This window comes from Rattus rattus, chromosome 9 (genome assembly GCF_011064425.1).
Source record: "Rattus rattus isolate New Zealand chromosome 9, Rrattus_CSIRO_v1, whole genome shotgun sequence".
NCBI classification, from domain to species: Eukaryota; Metazoa; Chordata; class Mammalia; order Rodentia; family Muridae; genus Rattus; species Rattus rattus.
The window spans coordinates 85,304,942-85,320,147 of record NC_046162.1 but is presented as its reverse complement, the minus strand read 5'-3'; the positions used below and the strand labels follow the sequence as shown (position 1 = coordinate 85,320,147).

Genomic DNA, 15,206 nt, shown 5'->3' with positions numbered 1-15,206 from the left:
GGACCTCTGAATTGGAGTCCAACTTGGTCTACATAGCAAGTTACAGGCCAACTGGGCCTCCATGTATAGAGAACTGTGTCTTTTTAAAAAAGTAGCGGGGTTGGGGATTTAGCTCAGTGGTAGAGCGCTTGCCTAGCAAGTGCAAGGCCCTGGGTTCGGTCCCCAGCTCCGATAAAAAGAAAAGAAAAAAAAAGTAGCTTAGTCTGTATTTATTGTTCACTATGAAGATGTAAAATACCTTCAGTGTCTCTGTTTTAGGAGAGATGTGGATATAACGGACATGGGGAGAAATACACAGAGAAGCCATTGTCTTCCATTACTGCATTTAAATGTCACAAATACATCGGTGAATTTTGTTTGTTTTTAATAAGTGTTTAGAATAAATGTTTGACCGCTCTTTTTGTGGCTTGAAATGAACTCACAGTATACATTGGCTGTCTCAGTCCAGGTTTAGGAAAACAGGTGTAATGAGTGGCTGCTAATTACCGAGGGTTTGATGATATCGACCCAAATAGACAGATGACTGTCACGGGTTAAATGCTCTCACTGAGACTGGGCCTTGATTCATAGACTTTTCATTGTCCCTAAAATCTGTATTTGGTTATTGTGACATATTCCTAGGCATGAAACATAAAACTCAACATTTGCTAAGTAATAGCTTGTTTAAAATAAATAAAATTTACCTTTATTGAAATAAAACTTACTTACCTCAAAGTTAATGAATTCGAGGAACATTGTTTGATGAGCAGACAAGTAGACAGCTATGTCACTGGGGCCACATTCAACTCGCAGGCCTGTCATGACTGCAGAAAGCCCCACTGTCAGCCCAGAGTGCCCTGGGACAGTTACAGCACACAGCAGAATAAAACACATGTGGGAAGGATGTGGAAAAATTGGAACCTTCAATCATGGTCCTTGGGAATGTATCATTAGTGGAGTTATGTTGAAAACTAGTTTGAAGTTGCTTAAAGTGTTTTATATATAGAGTTACCACACGAACCCATGAATTCTGTCCCTAGGTATACAACCAAGAAATGAAATATAATGTCCATATAATGCAAATATATGCCGATTCAAGAATGTATACATGAGTTTCAGAGCAGCATTATATGAATGTGGAGATTATCTAAATATTTATCAGTTGGTAGACTGTGGATACACAGTCTGTTGTTTGGCTATTATTTGGTCATTGAGTGGGTCTCTGCTTGTTTTTGTTGGGTAGTGCTGTGCGCTGGCTTCAGGACTCTAGTTCTGATATGAGTTCCAGTGGCTGAGTCATTTCTCCTCCTTTTCTCTCTTCTCTTCCTCCTATGCTGTCTCCTTTTCTTTCCCTTTGCTCTTTGACCTCTAGCCTCAGCTGTTCAAGTTGTAAGATTGCAGGCTTCCATTCTCACGCTCATCTAAATTTTGTATCATGCTTTTGAGAGTCACTTGTGCTGTGCCATTTAAGAACTATTTTGACATGTATGTCCTTGGAGCGCTTGCACATTGGCCTGCTGGTGTGCACGCTGAGTGTATGCATGTTGGCCAGAGAAAATCCTTTAAGATAGGGCTTCTCACTGAAGCAGGAGCTGTATGTTCTTTTAGGCTGACTGGTTAGTGAGTTTCCAGGTTGTCTTGGCTGTTGTCCCCACCCTGGGTCTCATGGGTCTTTATTTAGAAGTGGGATTGCTGGGACATATAAGTATATGCTTGGTTTTATTAGATATTGGCAAACTATATTACAAATCTTGTTAATTTGCCAGTATTGTTTCTTTCTGCAATGATGTTAGCTCTTTTGGGCCTTGTGAATCTAGGTAAGTGCTAAACCTTTGAACTTTATGTGCTGTTGCCCAGTTCAGAATTGAGCTGGGTCTGTACTCTAGCAAGTCTTGAACTTGTGATTTTCCTGTCCCAGCCATGAGAGCATTTGGGATTAGGAAGATACATATGCAGATCCCCATTGTTGGGGCCCCTTTCTCTCGTGGGTGGGGTACATTTGCAGTAAACACACTTAAGTGAATGCAAATTCCTAAATAAAATCGAAGTATTTGACTAATTTTTCTTTTCTTTCTTTTTTTCTTTTTTTTAACTGTTTACAAGTTCATAGTCTTGCCTTTCTCTGAATGTCATGTGACAGACTCATTCCGTATTCATGCTTTCTCCTTGGCTTCTTTCATCGAATGAAATGTAGTTAACTGCTTCGTATTTGACAGCTCATTCCTTTCCTCTCAGTTCTGAATAATATTTCATCACAACCAAGGGTGGTTTATCCATTCACTTACAGGAGGGCATGCTGGTTTCATCCACGTTTAGCTCAGTATGTCTGTTAGAAGTAAGTAAGACCACTGTAGGCATTCATAACTTCTACTAAGTATTAGGAAGCTGAGGTCATTGTATGGTAGTGCATATTTAGTTTTGAAGGGACTGTCACACTGCCTTCCATAGTGGCGACACCATCTTTTTCCTTTTCCTTTCTTTTTTTTTTTTTTTTTTTTTTTTTGGAGCTGGGGACGAACCCAGGGCCTTGCGCTTGCTAGGACACCATCTTTTTAGTTGTACAGTAATGAATAAGAGTGCTGTTGCTGCATGTCCGCCTACCTGCTGCTGTCAGTGTTGGCCTCTGCAGGAGCTGGGCTGAGCACCTTACAGCTGTAATAGGCAGTTTTACAACAGCATGAAGCCTTGCTATGTAGCCTTGAGAGGACCTATAGTCCCCTCTCCCTCTGTCTCCTCAGTGCTGGGTCAAATGTGTGGACTTTCCAGGTCTTTTTTTTTTTTTTTTTTTTTTTTTTTTTTTGGTGGTTGATTCTCAGGGCTTAGCCTTGTGGTAAAAGGTGTGGTTAGTATGTGCAAGACTGTGTATGTAGTCTCCAGCAAATTTACTTCCAAAACCCAGATAAAACCAAAAGTAAACAAAACACCAAACTAGCCAACTAAACAATAATTCCCAGGCTCCAGTTCCTGTGTGTTTTGACCTCTGGTCCTATGTCTGCTGTGTTTTCTGCACGTATTTTCTCGTAGTATGGTGCTTTTAACAGTATACTGTACACAGCATGTTAAATCACATTTCCCCTTTACCTACTGTGACTTTGGTCTGTTTTGTGACTAACTGATGCTCTGTCCACTTCATAGTCTGCCTATGCCCGTTTCTCTCGTCAGGGCTTCTGGCTGCCTTCGCTCTGGCACATCTGTGCTCGCTGTGTGCTCAGCTCTGTGGTAATACAGCCACCTGCTGTTGTTGTCCCCCGACTGCTGGCCGCGTTTCTTACTTGCTAACTTTAACTGTCCTTTGTAGCCTGCAAGTGCAGAGCTTTGTGTGTCATAGCTTCAAGCTTGTTTTGAGGAGGGAACAAGAGCTCTTTCTATCATGGCCCTTGTAAGCCACCATGCCTGGCTTCAGTCTAAATTCTGACACGTGTCTTAGTTAGGGTTCCTATTGCTGTGAAGAGACACCATGGCCAAGGCACATCTTAGAAGGACAACATTTAATTGGGGCTGGCTTACAGGTTCAGAGATCAGTCCATTATCTTCAAGGTGGGAGCATGGCAGCCTCCAGGCAGGCATGGTGCAGGAGGAGCTGAGAGTTCTACATCTTGTTCTGAAGTCAAACAGGAGAAGACTACTGTCTTCCAGACAGCTAGGAGGAGGGTCTCAAAGCCCACCCCCACAGTGACACACTTCCAAGGCCACACCTATATTGCCACTCCCTAGATTAGGCCTGGTCAAACCACCACAGCAGCTGTGCCCTTTGTATTCCATATCTCCGAGAGGACAGATTCACAACAGCCAGGAGCTTTTCCCACCCACCTCCTCTCCAGTGCTTGCTTTCTTTTGTTTTCTGAGTTCTTTCATATCAGAGGAAACTGTTCTCCCCGTATTAGGGGTGGTTTTAAATCCTAGACATTGTTCCTTTGTATCATCCAGTATTTTTCCATTGAATGGTATAATACCATTACTTTTAGGGATGGGCTTGAACATGTTCTTTAGGAGTGACTATAGCTGTTGTGACATGGGAGTGCTACACAGAGAAGTAGATCAATAATGTAATGTGTGTAGTAGGAGGTACAGGTGCCGTGAAGAAATAAATTGGGGTTCAAAGATTGAATGTGGTGAAAGATGGGGGACAGGAAGGCCTTTCTTATTCAGGGATGTTTTGGTCAAGATGTTTAGGCCATGAGTGAGAGCACTGAGCAGAGATTAGAAAGGGCTGTGCTATGAAGCAGGAGAGCCTGGGAAATCCCAGTGTGGCCCAGAGTGGGTCATGGGCGTAGGCATCAAAGGATCATGGTGCTGGTCAGAGCAGGAACAGGGCTGGCATCACACAGTCCCTCCCCCGACCCTTGGCATGTGTCCCCTTTCAACAGTCATGGTGAACCTCTGTGATATATTGGTGGCCACCCCCTTGTACAAGAGCAGTAAGGAATTGAGTGATTAGCCTTTGTCCGTGACTTGGCTCATAGTTCCATAGTTGTTTTCCTCAGTAGTCAGAGGTCAGAGTTGGGCTGCTTTCGGGGTCAGATGTGCTGTTTAGTTGTGCACCCATGTGCAGAGACTGTCTAACCATCTCTCACTGTCAGCTAAGTCCTCCACATAGCAGTGGAAAGTCTAGTCTGTGAAGGAAGGCTTGGTTGTCAGTGTGAAATACAGGGCACCTCGATTGGTTAAAGGACACGTCACAGGCTAAGTGCTCAAACATATGCTGTCTTGGGCCAGAGTGATGCTTAGGGACTGAGGGGAACATGAACAGCCTCACATGAGACCCTCATTTCAGCCCTTAGACTTAGAAGGAGTCTGTGTGTGCTTTAGTACAGTGAGTTCACTGGGAGGCGAAGATTTATGTATGTATTTTGAATATTGAGGGCAAATGCCAAGGTGGTTTTTGTGATCATATTTAGGTTGGATAGTTTTAAGACGCTCTTGTTCCTTGTCCAGATCTCTGAAGCCACAGGGTCCTTCATGTTTCATCCCTCTCTTCTCTGTTATAAAGAAGTTGCTCCCTCAACACCTTCCTGTTTAGATAAGAAAAAACATAAGAGGACTGTCCTGTTTATGCTGGAGATTGTTTATGGAAAATCTGGTAAGAAAATAGAAATTGTACCACGTAAAAAGCCTGAGAGCCTCCAAACTGACACACAAATTTTTGGCAGTAGCGTCATGTGAAGTTGCACACTTTGTCTGTGTCTGAAGTGCTCCCATTGAGGGGATCTGTAAGTAAAGAACCCCAGGGACCTCTTGGTGATGTCCGTTACAAAGAAAATGATTTCAGCTAAAAAATAAAAGTACCCTTAGTGTGCGGGAGGTGAGGGCAAGAGGATCCGTGTCCACATCACTGTCTGCTAGCTATGGAGTGAGGTTGAAGACAGCATGGGCAATATGAGACTCGGCCTTTAAGAGAGGAGGCAGGAGGTTTTAAGGATGGTTTAGCTGAATGGTTTAAATGAATTTAGTTGTTCAAAGAAATCCTTCTGGAAAAGATTTTCACAGTAAAAATTTATTAGCGAGGACATACTGTTGTGTAAAGTCTTTATATGCAGGGCATCATCTTCGACATCAAAAGGAGAGGCGTAATATTTCATCACCAGTTGGGCTTTTATTTGCCTCTGGATCTGCTTTTGGACTAAGGTAGAAGCTGTTTCTAGTTGATGTCTTGAAATCTCAAGGCTGATTTATGAGCTTAAGCTCTTTGGTTTAAATGAGTTTACAGTGGTGTTTGTGATGGGGGATATTAGTTAACGTTTTCTGACAAGCAAACTGTTTTGAATTTTGTTGAGTGGTGGAGGAGTTGGTGACTTGGTGTGCAGGCCCATTTTCATTACTTTAATTGTGTGATTTATTAGGATTTTAAGCTTTTTATAAATGTTTTAGTGTTATAGAACAGAATTAAAAGGATTTAGAATAAAAGGAGTTTAACAAAAGGACTTTGCAACAGGATTGCCGTAGTTCTTGTATTTGATGGATTTAGTGAGCCGCATTTCATTTCAATCATCGTGCATTCTGTCAAGTGCTGTGGGGCAGGTGTGTACCACGTCATTCTCTCTATTGTACATGCACACACACACACAATTCTGTATAAGAAGTTAATCCGCTCCAATTTGGAGGATTACATTACCGGAGGGCGATGACTCCATTAGGCCTCAGGAAGAGTGCAGGCTGCTATTTATACCCATACAACAACAACAACAACAACAACAACAACAACAACGACGACGACAACGACAACGACAATGACAACAAACGCCAAGTGAACACCACACTGTTTATGAGTGTGTACTTTAAGAATTGTATTTATTCAGGCCATCCAGAAAATAATTAAATGAAGATTAAAATTTACTAACATTTTCAAACTCTGAAATTACAGTTCTTTTTTCTTTCTCCAGTTTGTATAGGGTTTTGCCTCAGATGTATTTAGACATTTCGGGGATCCTTGTCTCTTGTGGTCAGTTACTTCAGCTCCTATTGACTTTGGTAGCAGGCACCTGGTGGGCACTGTGCCCAAGGTAGGATTCTCTTCTGAGTCTCACAAATTTGGCTTCTGACTGTCCAGGAAGAGCATCTTAGGGGAGCGTTGTGGTTAAACTTGCTCCGCTGTGGCCGGTGGGAAGCAGAGGAGCTCTTCAGTTCATCTTGAGAGGAGGAGGCAGCCAGCCATGCCAGTGTCGCACTTTTCAACTTGATGTTTCCTCCTTTGAAATGACAGACTGGTCTGTACAGAACTGGTGCAAACCGGAAAGACCGGGAAGTAGACCGGGTATTGAAGGAGTGAAGGATTGGCTTTGTGTAGATGGACTTCAATTGTAATTAATTTTGCATAGAAATAGTGTAGGCTTTGGATCAGTTAAATTTTAACTCATGCATGGATTTAAAAGTCAGATTATTAATTGTTAAATCCGATTTGTAGCAGAAGCAGAAATAATCCATTGTAAAATATGTTTGAGCAGACATGTTATTTTATTTAAAATTTTTTATGTAATAACAAAAAACATGTAATTTTAGAGTACTGTGTAATGTTTTGATCTTGGACAAATATCCTTTTCGTTTGTTCCTTCTTGCCTTGGACACAGAGTCAGACCTTTAATTTGCTGGCCTTCCCTGTGCTGAGGCGGGGCGGAGAGGTGCTCAGTACTCCTGGGTTTTGCTTTTTCTTTTTGGCTCCTCTTCCAGGTTGAATCTTTGAAATCAGACTTTGAAGATTTCTTGTGCATAGTTTATAGTATTCTGGAAAGTTTTCTTCAGTTTATCTCTGGTGCATTTTTCAAGTTTGAAAATAACACCTACCGTTTGGAATTTCTCAGAAATTTCTTCTCCCCCCTTCTCCCCACTCTCCTCTCCCCTCTCTTCCCCGCATCCTCCCTCCATTCCTCTCTTTTTCTGTTTTTATTTTGTGGCTGAGGATGACCATGATTCAATCCTCCTGCCTCTACCTCCGAAGTGCTAGGACACAGGCATGAGCTACCAAGCCTGGCTTACTCAGTACTAGGAATAGAACCTGGGGCCTTGAATCTTCTGGGCAGGCACTGCTGGCTCCCAGAGCTCCCTCAAGGCTTCAGCATCCATTTCACAGTTTTTCTTGTTGTCATGATCTGCCCATTTCCTGGAAATCAGTAAAGGTGACATTATAATTCTCCCTGTGGAGACACTTTTTGAAACTACCGTAGATCCTTGGCTGTCTGTGCCAAACTCACAGCTGACTGCCAGCCTCACCTTCATCACCACCGTGCAGTTTGTTTCCTGCAGTTTTCTGGTGGACAGTGCTTTTCTGTCCTTCGTCCTGGGGCTGTTCTGCTCCCCAGAGGAGACTTGGATGATAATGATCTGACACTAGTGTTTGGGAAACTCAGAGATGGAGGAGTCCCAGGCATGGGAAAGGCAGTTCGATATTAAGCATTAATGCTGTCATTTAATCCTCGCTCACCTGGGGCTGCTGGCTCAGCTCTCTGGAGAGCTGCCTTTCAGTCAGTTGGGAATGGGGAGGGTGAGTTAAGTTGTCTGGAAGTAAAGTTTTTGCCATCTGAGAGTTTCTCAAGTAGCCGGTGACAAGCCAGTCCTTTTTATTTTAATTGGATGGGTTCTTTCACATCCAGTCCCAAGTGTACCTGGTATAATCACTCACTGTGCTTTTTATAATCCAGTATATAAAGTCCCTTTAATCTTCCAGTATTTTTCCACCACTGGGGCCTCCAGCTTTTACTTAGGGCTGCTAAATTCGCCAGTACTCATCTCTTTGTAAAATTTGTTGGGGTTATTACATATTTTAAAACTTTATTAATTGCTTTCCTAGAATTTTTAGAGAGAATAACATTAAGTGCATGTTTTCACGGCCCAGCTTGTGTTCCTATTTAAAACAAACACTAGCTTGTCTCCTGGTGTATGGCTTCTTGTTTAAAGTGAACACAGACATTTTACAATAAATTTATGTATCACATAGGCTGAAAACCAGAAGGCAGAAACTATTTCCTCATTGAAAAGTTTCTTTCTACTTGTCTTCTAATTTCTGTTGCCTCTCCTGTCAACGGCGATTATGGCTTTTATGTGCCTTGGGAAGTGGGTTTGTGTCTTCCCACTGTTGTGTGGTCCCCCTTCCCCATTGTAGCTGCCGCCTGTCAGTGCTTACATTCAGCATGGCTTGATTACAGCGTGGGGCATGGACATTTCCCACACGTTTATCTCTTTCTCCCTTTACTATTTTAAATATTGCTGGAATAAGTAAGCATGCACGTAAGTTATCTCTCACCCTTGAGTGCACATGTAGGATAAAATTGCGGGGGCAATATTTGTAGATTCAATAATTTTTGAATTTATAATTTTATTCATTAAATTTTGATAAAGTTATCAAAATTGAATCTTATGTTTGATAAATAACCTTTCATAGGATTATAATTACATTTTAAGTGGAAAGTATGTAAGAGATTTATTTTGTATATTGTTTGCCTGATTGTGTGTATGACAGAGAGTGCGTGTTTATGTGTATGAGAGAGAGAGGAAGGGGAAGGAGGGAGGGAGCATGTCCCTGTGGGAGTACATATGGAAGCTAGAGGATGACTATTGGGAACTCGTTCTCTCTTCTTTGTGGGTTCTTGGGTGTGACTCAGGGTGTCGGGCTTGCCCAGCAAACTGACTGTTACTCCGAGTATTAGGGATCGTGTACAAGATGGATCAGGTGATGATCCATCTGTCTGCATTGCTCTCTAGTCCTCTTCTATGAGACCACTCTAGGTAAGGTATTAGTTTTAGTTACTTATTTTTGATCTAAAGAATCTTGACCAGGTCAGTGGCACTCAGGAGATAGAGGCAGGCAGATTTCTTTGGGATCAAGGCCTGCCAGGCTGGTCTACAAAGGCCAGCCCTAGCTAATACAGTGAAAGACCTTGTGTCCAAAATACATACATACATACTACATACATACATACATACATACATACATACATACATACATACACACATACATACACACACACGCATACATACATATATATACATATATACATATATACATACATACATACATACATACATACATACATACATACATACATATATACCAACACCTTAAAATATATCAGCTATAGTGTGGGGGAGTAAAAGAGTTCTCTTCTGACCTCCTGACCTCCTATAGTTGGTGCCTGTGGATAGGATGGTGTGAGAGACAGGCATGGTAAGGAAACTTGCACATGGTGTGTGACAGAGTTTTGCTTGTGTGTTGGCATCTCCCCAGGAAAGTAGAGAGTAAAAGAAGTGGCTAGGCTGACAGTCCCCATGAGGTTGGCATTTGTGGGGCCAAGGATTGGCCTAACCACACTCACTCAGGTTTGCTCATCTTTCATTCTTTCTCCCAAGAAAGGGAGGGAAAGTCTGCCATGAGGGCTTCCCTTTTTTCAGGAAATATGAAGAGGATAGTCTGACTGTCCTCACAGACTTCTGTTCTCTAGGTGATTTACATTAAAATCGGCAGCACATGCATTCTCCTACGTATATATGCCATCGATTACAGGAATTTCTCTTATGTGGTTGAACTTCTTTTCATGTGATTTGTTTTTAATTATATGCGTGTGAATCACATGTATGCCTGGTGTCTGAGAAGGCTAGTGTGGGAATTCTCATCCTCAGAAACTGGAAGTGCAGAAGGTTGTGAACTGCCATGTGGGTGCTGAGAACTGAGGCCAATAAGAACATAACTGCCTGTCAGTCCAGCCCCACATGCTGCTGTTTTTAACATGGGCTCTGGGAATCAATCTCAGGCTTCTGCATTCAAGGCAAGCACAAGTGTCATTACTGACTTGAATGGGATATATGAATCATTAATTATTTTAATGTCAGTCTTGTGTAAATAGTTTTTATAAGGGAACTTAATTTTGAGCACCCAAGGGAAGTAGAGGCAGGAGGAGTAAAGGTTTAAAGGTAGTTTTGGCTCCATGGTAAATTAAAAGCCAACCGTGGCTATTCAAGACCTTATCAAAGAGAGAAGGGAAAAAAAAAAGAAAGAAAGAAAATTTGGGCTGGAAAATGGATCAGTGGTTAATTAAGAGTACTGGCTGCATTTCAAAGGGATTCATGTTCGTGGCCTAGAATCCACATGGAGGCTTACAGCTAATCATCTCTCACCCCGTTCCAGGGGAGCAGACACCCTGTTCTGCTCTCTTGAGTAGTGCAGGCTCTGAGTGCACAGATATGCAGGCAGGCAAAAGATCCAGATACATAAAAATAAAACTACGAAGAAAAAAGAAAATTAGAAACTAGGTGTGGTAGGATAGGCTATAGGTACAGAGAAAGTTGCTATCTTCAAGGCAAAACAAAACAAGTTAATTTTGTTGTTGGTTTTGTTTGTTTGTTTTAGTGATTAGGTATAGAGGTTAGTCAAATCTTATTCTGTATGTGCTAAACTGGCAGAATTGGTAATGTGAAGGTATTAGGGGTTAGTCTGATTTCTTGAGCATTTATATACCCTAACAACTAGCAAGGGCTGGTCTTAATTTCTTATGTGATTTTATGTAGAGTTTATTTGGTGGACATAATTTTCTTTTTTGAGTCAAGGTTTCTCTGTGTAGTTCTGGCTGTCCTGGAACTCATTCTGTAGACCAGGCTGGCCTCAAACTCTGAGACCTACCTGCCTCTGCCTCCTGAGTTCTGGAGTCAAAGGTGTGTGCCGGCACATGCTAGTCTTAAGGACCTCGCCATCACTGTAGCATATGGTTTTTTTTTTTTTTTTTGATCTCACAGAGGATGTTGGTAAGATTGAAACAGGTTCCAGTTAAAGAAAACGTCTTTAATAAGATGTCTGTCACTATCTTTAATACTTAAAATATTTTTTAGTTTGTACCATTAAATGTGTAGATTGAATGTTATACTGAATACATTTCTATTGTGTATATACATATGTACACAAACGTGTAGATATACACATGTGCACATTGTTCTGTACATTGCAGACAAGTGATCTGCCACTCATTCACCCCATCCTCTATTGTAAATATTTTGAAGTAATGGGAAAAATTCAAGAGTTTCTCAACATACATTTGTTTTATGCTTTCTAACAGGTGCTCTAAAGTGTGATAACTTTGCTGAGAAAAGACCTCTTCTTGGTGTTTGTAAGAGCATTGGATCTTCAGGGTAAGGATATTTAAGTTGAAGCCTTAAAACTTGTAGCATTTGCTGTGATGCATTTACTACCTTCCTTCTTCTTTCCTTATGTGATGATAGATCACAGTGCAATCTCGGAGTAAAAGATTGTCAGCATGGAGAAAAGAGGTCATGTGTTTGTAGCAATTCATTATTAATGTGCATGCTCTCACTGCAGAAGTCACTGTCAGGTGTTAATAGAAACAGTCTTAATCACCATGTTATTAATGTAGTGCATTGGTGCTGTGCACTAATGCTGTTGAGGCTGCTCTAGAGATACTGCTTGGCTCTCTAATTCCTTGTGAATCTATGAGTACTATTCTCCGTGCTTCACACATTCAAAGGACTGATTTGCTGACCTCATTCAATTGTGAATCAAATGCTGTCATGTTCATGCTGGCTACTGTGAATTAGGGCACTGTTTTCAGGTATCTATCTGCTTCCTGCAGGTATTAAATGGGAGCCATACTCTTTCTGGTGACTTTCAAGTAGTTATTCATTGTGTTCCTTGTATTTTAAACCTCTGCTAATCCCAGTTAGGGGTATGCTTAGTAAAGCTGCAGTGCCGTACAGAGTTATGGAGAAGTGTATACATAGACAGCTCGGAGCTAGTGCAATCTTTCCATGATGCTCTAGTGACCTATGTCCGCTCTCTATAGCTTTGATGTTCTTTTATAGTGATCTGAAATGGCCAGTGTGTTCGCTTGGAGTTCTCAGTTGCAAGCGGAGTTAAGAAGTATTTGTGCCTCTGTTGGAAGGAAGATGGTCTGATGGATATCAGACAGCAGCTGCTTGTTGCTGCCATAAGCTTCCAGCTCATGGTGTACACTTGATGGGGCTTTGGAAAAGGAAAATTTTCTACTGACATAACATATATAGTAATGGAATTATGTCCAGATAAAACTTTTTTGTGTGTATGAGTGTTTTGCTTACATGTATGTCTTTGTACCACGTTGTGCCTGGTGCCTGAGGAGGCCAGAAGACAGTGTCAGATCTGGAACTAGAGCTGTAGTTACTTATGGGTGCTGGGGACTCAAATCTGGGTCCTCTGGAAGAGCAGTCGGTGCAGATGTCTCTCCAGCCCCTCTCCCTCTCGACATGTTTGTAGTTTAGGCTGCTATGAACTCACTGTGTAGCTCCTAAGGGCGTCCTGTGATAACATCCTGGGTTGGGATTACAAACATGGGCCATCATATCCAGCCAAATAATGAGGTCTTGATTATTATTACTTATGAATATGGCTGACTTTATGGAATACATGCTAGGGTTCACCAGAGTTACAGTACTGATAACAAGTAAGTGTATAATAGAAAGATGGTTGTTAGAAGGCTTGCACAATATGGATTGGGCCGTATGGCTGTCTCATACTGGAAAGGCTGATAACCCAGTAGGTGAGTGCATCTGTAGTCCCAGTCTGTTGTTGAGGGCCTGGAGGATGCTTAGAGAACAGCGAAGTCAGTCTAGGCTGGAAGACCAAAGCCCCGAGACTGTGAATCAGCTAATGATACAGCTTAATAGCAGTAGCAGCAGCAGATGCTCTCACCGGGGAGAGTGCAGGCAGGCAGGACAGAGCTGCTTTCTTGCTTTCTTTGCCCTCCTTTGGGCTGGGCAGCTGCTGGCAGGTACTGTACACATTTACAGTTGTCTTCAGATTTCAGAGAACCTGACAGGAAATTCTTCACAGGTGTGCTCAGAGGCGTGCCTTTTAGTTGGTTCCAGATCCAGTCAGGCTGATGACTAAGATCAACCATTACATGTCCACTCTTTGTCAGTTTTACACACAATCACCTTTCCTTATGTCATGCTTAATTTCCAAGTCACCACAACATAAAATAATTCTCCCTAACATGATACAACTATACAGGTACGGCTGCAAATGCACCATTTTCCCTAGAATAGGCATGCTACCTTGAAGAATTCTTAGTCTCTTAGTATGTGAACGTTAAAGATGTAGGTATAGATTCTTCACCACTGATACTGTCTTAATGTTCTCACATGATAAAGAGATTGTGGAAGTAAGACACACCTGTTTAGCACATTCTTAACAAAATGGGACAGAATCATCCTTGGAAATTGCAGTCTTCATTTCTGTAGCTTGTCACATGATCATAGCTGGTATTTATAACTGACATCTCTACCATCCATTCTGTGTTTCCTCTACATCCAGCAAACACTTCACAGGTCTTGGTTCTTTGACTGGAGGGGTAAACCATGCCTTCATTCCTGCAGTGTGGGAGTGGGCCATTTACATCGCCTGGAATGGGTTATAGTTTCTATGGCAGTGCCAAGAGATGTTCTGAGAGATCCCCTGGACTCTGAAGTAGCTCAGTTTGTTCCTGGTAGACTGAATTAGTCAGCTCCCCAGACGTATCTTACTTAGCCTGTTGACGAAGCTCATCAGGAGCCCAAAGTGGCTGGGAGAACCTTAGCTTTCTGTTGGGTGGGTGTTTGCTATCTCCTGACAAGAGTACTCCCCTTTGAAACCCAAACTTCTATTTCAGCATAAATTTTGCTTAGTGGGTAATGGTGAGTGGGGCCATATTCTTTTTTATTCCTTGATTCCTAGATCTGTGGGTCCTGGCTTTCAGGGGAACAGTGCCATGTGCTAGATGGTGATCCAAAGTGTAGAGACTTCTGGAAAATCCTACCTTGGGTCTAAAGGCTACTGCTAGTTTATTTTATATTTATTTATTTTTTGTAATTCATTTATTTTTATTTTATGTGCATTGGATTGGTGTTTTGCTTGTGTGTCATCTGTATGAAGGTGTTAAATGCCCTGGAATTAGAGCCAGACGGTTGTTGGCTACCGTGTTGGTGCTGGAAATTGAACCTGGGTTCTTTTGAAGAACAATCAGTGCTCTTTAACCACTGAACCATCTCTCCAGCCCCTTATTTTTGTTCTTTAAGAGATGGTGTTTCTTTGTGTATTTCTGACTGGCCTGGAAGTTGATATATAGACCAGGTTGGCCTCACTGAACTCTGCCTGCCTCTGCTAACTGAGCGCTGGAGTTAATGGCAGATGCCATCATAGCCCATGTTTGGTATTCTGTGTCTTTAAAAGGTCATTCTATGGTTCAAGCTAGCTCTTTCAGGGTAGGGAACATGTAAGACTGATACATTCTTGATCATGGACCTACTGTCACACTTCTTTGCCCATGTGCAACTCTGTGATGATGGATAAAGCATTCTGTAGGTCCATAGGAGACTGCTTTGGAGAAAGCCTTATGTACAGGTCTTGATAAAATTCCTTCCCCAGGGGATATATAAAGCAATGTCTTTCTTCCTTCCAGGGTCCCAATGCCACTTCTGCTAAAGTTCATCCCCAGGAACCTTCCTTACAGAGCTTGGGATATAGGGCTGTAGGCACTACTTCTCTAACTGGCCACACATCGAAAGCCTTAATCTACAGGCAATGAGAGTTTTCCCCATAGTCCAAGAGAGGGAGCCCCAGCTTTAGTCTTCCCTGTCCACTGTTCTGGCTCCTACCCCAGGTTGAGTACACTGCCATCAGGTGGAGGAAGCAGCTGGTTATTATTCCTCTGAGAGCCTCATGTCCTCCTCTGCCTCTGTTCAGGTGATGTAAGCCAGTTGGAATGATCCATTTCAGTAAG

The 15,206-nt window shown here is 42.1% G+C and overlaps 1 protein-coding gene across 9 annotated transcripts in view; it reads left to right on the top strand.

Moving 5' to 3' along the window:
- Bcas3 (BCAS3 microtubule associated cell migration factor) overlaps positions 1-15,206 on the top strand; it is a 451,135-nt gene that overhangs the window by 49,290 nt on the left and 386,639 nt on the right. For all 9 annotated transcript variants that reach the window (XM_032912992.1, XM_032912993.1, XM_032912987.1 and 6 more), the window contains exon 7: positions 11,514-11,586. In XM_032912992.1, the coding sequence (XP_032768883.1) occupies positions 11,514-11,586 (73 nt within the window). The remainder of the gene's footprint in view (positions 1-11,513; positions 11,587-15,206) is intronic.